A 12,318-nucleotide genomic window follows, 5' to 3' on the forward strand; every position below is an offset into this window, starting at 1 on the left:
AAAATGTCTGATCCTGTAGAACTATTAAGAAGAGTATGTTTCAAGATGTGTCGAATGGACAAAACGAAACCTGATTGGTTTTAGCAGTGGTAGATATGAATTACTAACATGGAAATGCGGGGATACATTTCCCCCATTACTTTAAGGCCGAAAAGAAAGGTGTCGCATCATCCGGATTCATGAAACTGTTTAGCGGTTCGGATTCATACAAGTTTGAAGAGGCAGCAGACCTTTGTGTCCAGGCAGCAACTATTTACCGTCTGAGAAAGGAGTTGAACTTGGCAGGCGACTCATTTTTGAAAGCAGCAGATTATCAAAAACAGGCTGGTAATGAAGACGAGGCTGGTAACACCTACGTGGAGGCTTACAAATGCTTTAAGAGTGGTGGGAACTCTGTCAACGCCGTAAATTCACTAGAGAATGCCATCCAAATTTTCACTCAAAGAGGACAGTTCAGAAGAGGAGCTAATTTCAAGTTTGAACTGGGTGAAATCCTGGAAAACGATCTTCATGACTATCCAAAGGCTATCGACTGTTACGAGTTGGCTGGTGAATGGTATGCTCAAGATCAATCTGTAGCATTATCAAACAAATGTTTTATCAAGTGTGCAGACTTGAAGGCTCTTGATGGCCAATACATTGAAGCAAGTGACATCTATTCCAAACTGATCAAGAACAGCGTGGGAAATAGGTTAAGTCAATGGAGCTTGAAGGAGTACTTCTTGAAAAAGGGGCTTTGCCAGCTGGCTGCTACTGATTCTGTCGCTGCCACGAGGACTTTACAAGAGGGACAAAGTGAAGACCCAAATTTCGCAGATTCAAGAGAGTCGAACTTTTTGAAAAGCCTGATCGATGCGGTTAACGAGGGTGATAGCGAACAACTAAGTGAACATTCTAAAGAATTCGACAATTTCATGAGATTAGACAAATGGAAAATCACTGTTCTCAATAAGATCAAGGAGTCTATTCAGCAACAAGAAGATGACTTGTTATAACAACATATACATACACGCACATACATATATACTATAAATGTAACACTTGTTTCACCGAAGCGGCCAACTAATCATCCCCCAGCCGTGCACCTCTTCCTTCGAGATAAACGAGTACCGATGACTAAGAGAAAAGGAGGTAGCAGCGCAACAAACTTCCAAAATGTATCAAGCGTCTGTACATCCTGTGCCTCGTCGGTGCGCTTTAATGGCTTATCAAGAGACGGGAAACGAAACCATCTTCTCACGAGAAATGAGCTGTAGGTTGTACGTCTCGTACGCGGTGTAATGTAAGGATCTTCCCTTAGCTTTCCTGATCCGTAACCCTTGAGGGAAATTGCGCATCGCGATATCTTCATACGATTTCAGTACCTTGTTGACCACCTGCATTCTTGAAATCAAGCTGTAGATGGCCCTTTTCTCGTTTCGTTTCTTTTCCCTTGCTATATAACAAGTCCTCTTTTTTTTACTTCTTTATGCTACCCCTTATCACACTGACCAGGTGTTTCGTAGATAAGTAAAGACGCAGCTCTTCTTCACTTCATCTATTATAAAACGCCATAAACAACAACCTAGTATTATAAGAATATACTTTTTTCCTTACAAGTGTAGACAAGATCGTACTAACTGCAAACAGTGAGTGCCGAGCAGGGAGTGACTAACAAGAAATAGCAGAGGGGAAACTATTCATACCTTGTAGCAAAAAGATGGGGCTGCGTTATTCGATATACATTGAAAACCCGCTATCCTCCCCATCATCCTCATACAAATCAATAAGCGACCCGTTATTCCATTCACAGCATCGAGCACAAAGAAACACATGCTTCATCACTTACGGTTGTAGACATTGTAAGACGCATCTTTCTAGCTCCTTCCAAATCATTTCCAGAGATTATAGAGGCAGGACTGGCACTGCCTACTTAATGAACAAAGTTGTCAACGTTGTTGAAGGAAAGGTCGAACAACGAAGAATGCTAACTGGCGACTATTTGGTTTGCGATATCCTCTGCCATTGGTGTAAAAGGAACGTCGGGTGGAAGTACTTGCAAAGTAGCAACGACGATCAACAATATAAAGAAGGTAAGTTCATTTTAGAGTTGAAGAACATCTGCAAATGTACTTGACGGGTTACTTCGTTTGCTAGCTAGCGGTTCAGCTTTCCTCCTTCGTGCGGCAGCGTACGATTATTTTAGGACCTGATTTTTCTTATTCAGTATTTACTATTCTTCTATTCATGGTTTCATCACTAATCTGGGTGTGGATTAGGTTTTGGTTTGGTATGGTTTTTTTATTTTTTCAAGTAGTCTTTATTTTTCGTGATTATGTGCTTTATCTTATTTTTTTCTTTATTTTTTTTAATATTCCTCTTTAAAAAAATATTTGGGTATTCGTCTAGTGTTTCACTGGGCTTCATACCCAATTTCACTAGGCCATCTTCGTATGTTCTTCCTCAGTCTACATTTTTGTATTTATTTTTTATTTTTTTTACATGGAACTATTATTTTCTTTGTTTTATACACTCGGGTATAAGCAGTAGAATGTTATTCACATTACCGTGTTAACAGAATTGAGATTTTTTAAAAACTTAAGTAACAGCTTCAATACATAACAATCTAACATACATTTTTATAAAATGGAGAAAAAAAGTGATAAATATACCATTCATAAAATACAACATATTCTAATTCTAGAATAATTCACAATATACAGATAAAACTTGGAAAAGCACAAAAAATATATTTTAATTTCCAACGGAAATTACAAAAGGAGAAATGAAACAAATTCACATGTTATAGACAAACTAAGCGCTATCAAGCAGGAAATTCGTAGCGGCTTCCAAATCCCAGTTGGACTTTTCTAAGGCGTTATGTGCTTCTTCTTCAGTGAACCCCATACCGCTTAGTTCTTCAACGGCTAGGGACTTTGGTGTGGTAGCAACACCTCGGTTAATTATGGGATTCGTTTGCTTACCGGAATCAATAGTAGAATCGGCCTTTAATGGGACTGGATGTTTTGGAATGGTGGATTCTGGTATGACGACTGTTTCAGCCTTTGAGTTACCAAATCCAGCAAATATCTCGTCCCATTCATCATTGCTTACTTGAGCAGGATCAGTGGTAGATTGCTGTTTAACCTGTTCCTTTGGAATGCTTGGATTGGAAGAGCTAGTTAAGGTCCCTGTGAATGCATTTGCCTGTAACTCATCATCTAAGTCTTTATGGTGTATTGTTTCAAATTGTTCCATAGATCCAGTATTAGCAACATTTTCAAATTCAGATTCAGAATCAGCACCGTTATCTTCTTCTACCGCTGCTTGCTCCAACCCTGCAAATTCGTCATCAAATTCGTCTTTGGAGGGTGAAATCACTCTCTGAGTGTTGGTCTCATTATGTGAAAAAGAATAGTCCTGGAGCGGACTTTGTAGTCCCTGTTCCGACAAACCAGATGAAGCCTGGGGATTAGATGGAGTTTCAGAGGACTTCACTGCACCAGAAGGAATTTCTCTAGTATCCTCGAATTCATCATCTGAAGACGATGAATCGCTTTCATCGATGTGTAATTCCTGAATTGGTGGGAATTCTTCATTAATTGACTTGGATTTTGACTGGCCATTTGGAAGGGATTGAGCAGATAGTCTTGGTGATTCTTGAATAGAACTCTCAGATTCACCATCTTCATTAGAATCTGCCATCTTAGTAGTACTGCCATTTTCGATAACTTCTGTACTTTCATTGCTCAAAACATCTGTAGAAGCTGTGGCTGGAGTAGCTTCCCATTCGCCGGGAATATGTGATAAGTTTTCGGTTCTGTCGCTGTTTGCAGCATTACTGATGGTAGTATCACGTTCTTCTAGTGTTTCCGGTAACTCGACATCATCTCTAACAGATTGGGGAGCATTATTGGCAATGGAAGATGTTAATGACTGACTTCTTGGAATACCATATTCATTCAGATCACCATCGAATCTGTCACTTAATGTCTCAGTCAAATTAACATTTCTTGTTTCAGTGCCTGAGTCGGTGCCATTATTTGTGGTAGTATTTTCATTATCACTTTGGGAACCTAAAGTGGGAACGTCTCTATCAAATACATCGCTTTCGGTTCTTTCTGTCTTTTCTTCATCTTCCTTGACTCGATTGACATTCAAATTTGAGTTCTCAACCGTCGTATCAACAAATTCGGATACAGTGTCTTCGTGTACATTTTCTCTTGGGGCCACTTCTTTACTTGTAGTATCATTGTTAGAAACATGTTTTGAGATAATGTCTTTGGTATCGTCCGGTAGTTGTCCCATAGCTAGGTTCATTTGTCTTTCAGATAACTCCCTTACATTATTGGCATATTCAATATTTCTCTCCTTCAACTCTTGGTCAGCGTTATCGAAAGTTGCCTTTCTTTGAGAAAGATCATCAAACATTGCTTGCAATTTGGAAACATGTTGATGGTAAAGATTCTCTTGCTCTTCAATCTGTTTGTTGCGTTCTTCTAACTGTTTTTCACGATCTGCTAGATCAGCGTCCTTATTAGACAAATCCTGGTATTTACTTTGCAGTTGAGCATGCTGCTCTTCGACAGTCTTTTGATAATCGTTTAGCTCCTTTTGCTTAGTTAAGTAAACACCAATTTTCTCACCAAGGCCATCAATTTCCTTCTGCAAGTTTACTACCGTAATTTGGTTCAGTTCCAATTGTTTAGAGTTAACATCGATCATTGATCTTTCTTGCTTGACATGTTGTTGTTTTTCATTTAGTTGGGATTGTAAAGATGCAGTCATTGAATTCAAGTTAGTAATTTGCTCTTTCAATTCCGCGTTCTTGGTTTGAGACACCTGCAAGTCGGTGGTTAATTCATTCAACTTGGACTCAGCGGCATGGTAATTGGCTTCTGAAACGGCTAGTTGTTGCTTCAGAGTTTCGTTTTCATTATTAATCTGACTGACTTGTGTTTCAAGCTGTTCGGTTTGCGTGACATTCTGTTCATGGTTGGAACGTAAATTATTTAGTTTGGATTGGATAGAATCCTTCATTTCATTGACACGTTTTAATTCTTGAGTGGCTCTTAATTTCTTTTCATTGGTGATGCTTGCTTGCTTCGACAAAGAGTTAACTTGATTGGATAGATTGGCCATTTCAGTGGTTGCACTAGATAATTGAGCAGAAGCCTCACCGTCTGCAAACAAGTCATGATTCTGGATAGTCTTATTGGAAGAGCTTGAAAGAGCAGCTGCACCCAAAGCAGCTGTACCTACTGCAGCGCCTGTGATAGCGCTTGTTGGCATGCTGAAGCCTGAAAAGTTTGGAACTTGTGGAAGAGTCACAGAAGCAGCACGCTGAACTGGACTTGCGGCATGCTTTGGAACTGGTGGAGGCTGTTGAGTGCTAATGGCTCTTTGGGTTTCTTTTGGCAGTTCTTGTTCTTCCGGTTCCTCCCTGATTATACTCTGCCCGAAATTGGAAGTTGGAGTAAACTTCTTCAATCCGGAAGAGGAGTGAGATAAAAGTGGAGGTTGCTGTGGCTGTTGTTGTGGCGCAGTCTGGCCACTGTTATTGTCATATGAGAAACTGTTGTTTGTATTGTTTTGGACCAGTGGTTGTGCTTTTGATGGAGAAGGAGAGCTAAATGAAGGGTTCAAAGCTAGCAGATCGTTCAAAGAGCCGTTATTTGAATTTTGGCGAAGAACTTGTGGTGCTGTTGGTTGAGTATTAATGATTGGAGCAGATTTTTGATGCGGCATATCCTGGAACGATGGCTTACTTGCTCTTGAAGGAACGGCAATTTGAGGTGTACTTTGTTGCTGAGGAAATGGATTTGGTGGGTAGAGTCCAAGTGCAGGAGATTGTAATAGCTCATTTGGAATAACATCAGGCAATTCAATTCCAGCATTTTTCTTTTGAATCAAAAACATGGCAATGGCAAATTCCAATTTAGTGAATTCAGCATTGTTATGAATGTCAGCTAGATCCCAGATAGTGGCTAGTGTCTCTTGGTTTAATCTGGATGATAAGAAGAATGGGACCAACAAGGCAGAACTTAATGAACCAGCATGATGTTTATCTAAGGAGTCAAAGATTGCATCAAACTGTTGTTTCTTTTCAAAACTCAAAGACCAGTCTGAAGAAGCGTTACTGAAGGCGCCTGATGATAGACGAGATATAGTGGATTGTCTTGTTAATGATGATACACCCGTAGAATTGGCACTTATGGGGGTAGCTCTATTTTGCTGGTTGGCATTAGTAGCTTCCAATCGAACAGAATCCCATAACTGAGTAGGTAATACGGTTGGGAATGGATTCATACTTGGATGATGAGACATAGAAAGTTGGATCAGGTACATTGCCATTATGAATTCTGATTTGTCAAGCACCCCTGAAGTATCTCTATCACAAAGAGCCCAAATTTCACCCAAGGTTTGGTTTGGCAATCTTGCCTTTAAGAAAATGTCTTTGGCCTTGTCGCCTGCCACAGTTTGAGCACCCTTTGCTGTCCTCTCAAACAATTGTGAGAACTTAGCAATATCGTTGGTAGATAAAGGAGGAACATCAGTAGCATTTGCATTAGTAATTCCGCTAGTGGTGTGCATAGGAGTCGAGTTCGAATCTGTAGAGAAGGTAGCCAGTTGTACTGGTAAATTCTCATAGAGGACGCTAGAAATTGGTTGGTTGGGAACCTGTTGCAGCTGAGCAATCATTCTCAGAGCAGCCGAAAATTCATCCAAGTTCAAAAACCCTTTATTATCTATATCGACCATAGCCCAGACTTGAGATAGTATTTGCCCTGGAAGTCCAGAAGACGCAAAGAGAGGTCTGACCGCTTCGCCAGTGACCACCCCAAGATCTTCAGAATCCAATTGATGGAATTTTTGGTTGTAAAGAGCTTGTTCCTGAGAGGACAATGGAGTCCTGAATGTAATAGACGCCATGACTTATACTGTTTGGTCCTGTTGAAAAAGCACACGAATAAAAATGGAAAAGGGGAGAGATCTAAAATTCCTCAAATCTATTTGTAGTTTTCCACGTGGTTTTGTTTCGTAAAGGCCAGTGGTTATCTTTATCAAGAAACCTTTGTTACGATTCAATTGACAATTATACTGAACAGGGGTCTTCGATAATTGAAGATTTCGATTATAGGAGAAATTTGATCCCCCTCCTAATCCGAAGCGGGTAACGAAGCGCGTAGTTTTTCATTTTCACGGTCGAAAATACACATACAGCTTAGCCATGAATATGTACATATCTTTTATTGACATGTTTCATAAAATGTCGAAGCACGGCAGTAAGCGATGGGCTCAACGATGTTGGATGATGTGGATGATAACATGATGGGTATAAAGTCCCTTCACCTGTACGAGCTGCTAAACAATGTAGTGAAAATTGGCGACAAAACACAGTTGATGACGGCTGGTCCCGAGGAAGTTTTGCCCGAATTGATTCAACATATCACCGATACGATACCGTTTGACCTATTCATAAATCTCAAGAACGGGACAAGCGATGCCAGGAGACTCATTGGTAGGCTGAATGGCTTGGGCAAGTTTCTGAATGATAATTTCTTGCAAAAACATATATTCCCATTTACTATACTTCGGATATGCGAGTTGTGCTATGATCCATTCAAGTACTATAAGATCAATGAGTTAGACAAATTTGTAAATGCGTTGGAAAAGTGCTGTTTGGTCACTACTAGTTGGCAAGAGCCCGAAAACATTGACGATAAGAAGGAAGAAGACGCCGATGGGAAGGACATCAAAAGTCAAGAAGACGTCTCGCTGATGAAGATCCCGTGGATGGATGAAGAAACTACTGACCAGCTAACTCCCTTTATTAGAGAAATTGATTCGATAATGAGCGTCAATCTAGGCTATGATGATGAAGAAGATGAAGATAATGAAGAAGGGGAAGAGGAAGGATTTTTTGACGGCGACGAGAATGAGGAACCTGAAAGTAAGACTAAGCATAATATTCTATTAAAAGACGAAAATTTCATGGTGGAAGAATATTATGAGGACGATGGTGACATAAACGATGATATTACAGATAAGAAGAGGCAAACTAGATCGAATTCTGTTGAAGATGGTGACGATCGCGACGATCGCGACGATGACGACGACGATGACGATGATGACGATGATTATCGCGAGGATGCATTGGAGGAAGACGATGAAGATGACGACCACATGGGAAGCACTGATGACGATGAAGACGATGGCGATGACGAGCGAGAGGAGGGAAGCCTCAAGGTACGCAGACGGGACGATAAGACGGAAACTCCAAGGAAGAGAAAACCAACAGAACTAGACAACTTCGAATATGACGACCAGCCATCGCYCACAGGTAAGGACCTCACAACGCCGAAAAAGTGTAAACATAACACGACGGGCAGATTTTCAATAATAGAGTCGCCCTCGTCATCACTGCTGAGCAGCAGTCATGCGATGATATCCAGCCAAGAGGAGGAGAAAGATGATGATCATGGATTGAGAAATGACGAGGGCCTGAACGACGGGCTGTCACAGGATGACGAATTGGTCAGTCCGTCGATGAGTTCCTCGCAAGAGGATAAGATGATTGCGATTGCTGGTATCACGTACCGCGAGAATATCAGCAGTCCATTGGGCAAGAAGTTCAGGTGATCACCAGATGACCTGGTTTGCATAACATAATGTATTGGTAGTAACAAAATACATATACATAATATTTCATTTTTTTCGTGCTTTTTGTTTGGTAATTCTTCAGGATCTTGGTTATTTATGTATATATAGAATGAGATAATAGTTTATTTAATCTTGGTTGATATTTTTTGGCTTTTTTTTTTTTTCGGTTTTTGCTTTTGCTAGGGATAATGTCCCTGCTAATAAATAATGAAGAAGGGGGGGTTAAGTTACTAGAATATAAAATACATGTAAATTTTCATTTATGGTGTGGGTGCGTGTGTGTACGCTTGATTGTTTGGTTGTTTCTGTTTTATGTGCATGAAAAAATGTACGTATCACACATCTTACCATCTCATCATGGACATGTCACTTCTGATTCTCATGTAGTCTAATAACCCTTCGATTTGACCAGTACCAGCGATGGCGATGTCTTGGTCCCATAATCTCTTGCCAGCCCAAGCCTTGACGTCTTTAACGGTTACGGCATCGATCTTCTTGAAGGCTTCATCCAAAGATTCTTTGGAGCCCTTAGCAAGCACTTCTGCACCTAACAGGTTAGCGTCGTTGGCAGGGTTGCCGGACTGGTATAGCTGTCCCAAGTGCAATTTCAACAGTGACTTAGCACGTTCCACTTCAGTGTCAGTCACGGAAATGGTCAATCTGTTCCATTGCTTCAGAGTGAAATGCATCAGGTCGTCAATATTGGTGACGTTTCTGGTGGCAGTAGAGAACCCCCATAAACCGGAATCTTTGTAAGATAGCGAAAAATGGTTGAAAGAGTCGCACAATTGGTATTCTTGTATGTTGTCTAGTAATTTGATACCTTGCAATCTGGAAGCGGGTTCGAAAGCGTTGTAGGAGCCAAAGATTTGAGCGGCTAATTTGGCGACGAAATAATGTGGGGAAGTGACAGATTCACCTTCCACAGCCAAAGAAATCCAAGCCTTGGGCAAAGTGTCGTCTCTTAACCTGACCTCGGAGCCCAAAAAGGAGGATTTCTTCTTGAGTTCTGGCTTGGTGCCGTTCTGCAAGCTTAGGTTCTTGGATTCAATGTGATTCACTAAATCCTCGTGTTTGATGTTACCGGTACCCACAATCACAGCATTTGAATTTAAGAAGTGGTTGTGAGCAAAAGACTCCATATCAGCGACCACCAAGTTCTCTAGGGACTCTTGAGTACCTCTAGTTGGTAGAGATAGCGGAGTATTTTGGAAAGCGGTGGAGTGCAAATGTTCCAGGACTCTGTTGGGTTGATCAATCTCTTCGAAATCCTGAACTTGCTTCAAGACGGATTTTTTTGTAGTCTCGAAATTAGAAGAGGACAGCAAACTGGCTCTTTGCTGGATAAAAGACTGGTTCAAAAAATCCAACGATTTAGCAGTAGAATCTGGTAACGAAGAAACAACGTAAGATTGAAAGTCTCTGGAGACAGTGGAGGACAGGGCCAAGCCATCCTTGGCGGCCGTGGCCGCACTTTCCCTGGAGAGGAAGATATTTTTCCATAAGTTGGAAACCCCATTGTTGTAAGGGTTTTCGTTAGCAGAACCGGAACCGAAGACCACACCAACGGAGGCAGATTGCGCAAAAGGGTTATGTTCCGTGGCAACAACCATCCCGTTGGATAATTGAGTCACCTGGGCCTTGGGGGCTGGAGCAGCGGTGGCCAAGGTCCTTTTGAACTGGTTGGAGACAGTCTTTGAAGTTACTGATCTGAGCATTTTTTATACTATTATTATTATTATTATTATTATTATTATGAGTATCTCGCGATGATGATGTTCTTGTTATTATATCTCCACAATTGCTCTGGTTAGCAATGGTAACAATTTAATACAGGGGCGTGCGACTTATACGGAAAGAGATGAGAGTATCTTCTTTGCAAAGCTAGTGCTTTATTATATGTTTGTTTTTCTCGAATAAGATGGGGGGGAAAGACAGTAGGGGAATATCGGATAGGGAGCGCGGTAGGCCTTCATTTTTCTAGTTTGACTTTTATTTGGTGCAGCAGGCGGCGGGCCTTAGTACATCCAGAGACGAAAAAGCGGTTTGAATTTATTGTAATTTCATTGGTGCAAAACATCAGTCCTCCGGGTTACCATTAAAAGCCATTTTAAATGTTACCCTGCATCAATCCGGGTCATGGGTCCCGTACAGAGGTATATATTCTTGTCGTTTTTTCTTTTTTCCACAGATGGGTCTGGGTGTGGGTGGAAAGGGTGCCAAGTACTCCACAGAAAGTCACCGCGCTGACTCATTTGCGCGTTCCGTCCCCGCCGTGCCGAAGCCGTGTGATGTAACGCTGTGTAACGCGCGACGGGCCGAGGGTCGGAATTATACCCCGGACTGGCGGCTGCATCCTATTGGTTCGGCGGCTGCTGCAAGGCCCGAAATGCGGCCAAGGGTTTTCCTTCTTTCGGCATTGTGAGGCATTTCCCCATACTTTTATACCGGCTCTAATACTTCGAGAAAGCTGCGAAGATGACAAAAAAAGGCAAAGCCGAAGACAATATGCCCGCTTGCCCATGCAGCATGATTGGTAATGTTTTCGGATGCTGCTTGCGTGCTTCCGCGGGCGATATATCCTTAAATAACAGGTGTATTAGTAAGTGTAGTAAAGGCATAATGTGTATATATATATATATGTATTGGTTGTATATGTGTGTATTTACGTTCATGGTACTTTCTGCCTTCTTGAGTGTTGTTCTCTTGTTGTTTGCCCTTATTCGTAGGCTTGTATGACTAAAGAACGAAAAATCAGCTATACTCCCTACAAAAGGTTTTCCGCTTTAAAGCTAACCAGCTGACTTTTATTTACTGTATCATTCATATACACAAAAGACAAATTAGCTCACATTACAATGTTAACGAATTCTGCTCACCCTGCTATTGAAGATCAATACGCGTTGGCCAGTACGGCCCGCTCTAAATTGGCGAGATGTGTAAGTGCTACTACAAGAAATAAAGATTATAATTTAAGGGTGTTAGTGGGCCACGCTAACCTGCTAGATAAAATAACCGCAAACGTGGAAGCGCACAATGCTGCCGTCGACGCCCTTTCCACAGACCTGTTCGATAAAGGTAACGATAACCTGTCTATTGAGCATATCGAACTGTCTAATGCTAGGAGAGACGCCGGCGTTAACGAGGAGCGCACCGACAAGACGGACCATGGCAACTACTACGATTTCTACTCTAGTGACGAAGACCGTGATGTTGACACTCTATCTTCCACCGACAGTGAAGACGATGACGATTATGAGGAGTACGACTTCGACTGCGACAGCTCCTTCGGCGAGCACAACAAGAAAATCGACACGTACTTCAGTTCCCACACCACCCCCAATTACCAATATCTAACTCACACCGAATCTCATTCCGAACAAGCCGATGAGCTACCGGACGTCGCTCCGCGCTACAATGCCCTTACAGCGACGTGGGAAGAATCGGAAGAGGAGCATCCTCATACTCACTCAGGGGACGAGGCTATAAGGCTTGGGCACATAGATTTGAATGGCTCGTTGCCAATCTTCCGCGTACTGTCGCGTCGGAGAACTGAGCACGACGATGATAGTAGTACTAGCGACAACGAAAGCGCCAGCGATATCGAGGACGGTTCCGTACCATTGACTAGATTTCATTCTTCTCCAATCACAGCATAAAAAGAAAAACACCATA

General features: G+C 41.7%; 6 protein-coding genes across 6 annotated transcripts; 4 read left to right on the top strand and 2 right to left on the bottom strand.

The window, feature by feature from the left end:
- Nucleotides 1-179: 179 nt before the first annotated feature.
- SEC17 (alpha-soluble NSF attachment protein SEC17) lies at nt 180-995 on the top strand (the record flags this gene model as incomplete). Its single annotated transcript, XM_018363381.1, has 1 exon — nt 180-995. The coding sequence occupies one exon, from the start codon at nt 180-182 to the stop codon at nt 993-995; it is 816 nt and encodes a 271-aa protein (XP_018223510.1).
- A 704-nt stretch (nt 996-1,699) lies between these two features.
- MOH1 (Moh1p) lies at nt 1,700-2,116 on the top strand (the record flags this gene model as incomplete). The annotated part of the gene is made up of 1 exon (XM_018363382.1): nt 1,700-2,116. The coding sequence occupies one exon, from the start codon at nt 1,700-1,702 to the stop codon at nt 2,114-2,116; it is 417 nt and encodes a 138-aa protein (XP_018223511.1).
- Nucleotides 2,117-2,793: 677 nt separating this feature from the next.
- Nucleotides 2,794-6,912, bottom strand: EDE1 (Ede1p; the record flags this gene model as incomplete). Its single annotated transcript, XM_018363383.1, has 1 exon — nt 2,794-6,912. One exon carries the CDS (start codon nt 6,910-6,912, stop codon nt 2,794-2,796), a length of 4,119 nt encoding a protein of 1,372 aa, XP_018223512.1.
- Nucleotides 6,913-7,272: 360 nt separating this feature from the next.
- Nucleotides 7,273-8,622, top strand: PSY4 (Psy4p; the record flags this gene model as incomplete). Its single annotated transcript, XM_018363384.1, has 1 exon — nt 7,273-8,622. One exon carries the CDS (start codon nt 7,273-7,275, stop codon nt 8,620-8,622), a length of 1,350 nt encoding a protein of 449 aa, XP_018223513.1.
- Nucleotides 8,623-8,987: 365 nt separating this feature from the next.
- COR1 (ubiquinol--cytochrome-c reductase subunit COR1) lies at nt 8,988-10,361 on the bottom strand (the record flags this gene model as incomplete). Its single annotated transcript, XM_018363385.1, has 1 exon — nt 8,988-10,361. One exon carries the CDS (start codon nt 10,359-10,361, stop codon nt 8,988-8,990), a length of 1,374 nt encoding a protein of 457 aa, XP_018223514.1.
- Nucleotides 10,362-11,501: 1,140 nt separating this feature from the next.
- Nucleotides 11,502-12,302, top strand: ECM13 (Ecm13p; the record flags this gene model as incomplete). Its single annotated transcript, XM_018363386.1, has 1 exon — nt 11,502-12,302. The coding sequence occupies one exon, from the start codon at nt 11,502-11,504 to the stop codon at nt 12,300-12,302; it is 801 nt and encodes a 266-aa protein (XP_018223515.1).
- Between the last annotated feature and the right edge of the window lie 16 nt (nt 12,303-12,318).

Source organism: Saccharomyces eubayanus, chromosome II (genome assembly GCF_001298625.1).
Source record: "Saccharomyces eubayanus strain FM1318 chromosome II, whole genome shotgun sequence".
Classification (NCBI taxonomy): Eukaryota; Fungi; Ascomycota; class Saccharomycetes; order Saccharomycetales; family Saccharomycetaceae; genus Saccharomyces; species Saccharomyces eubayanus.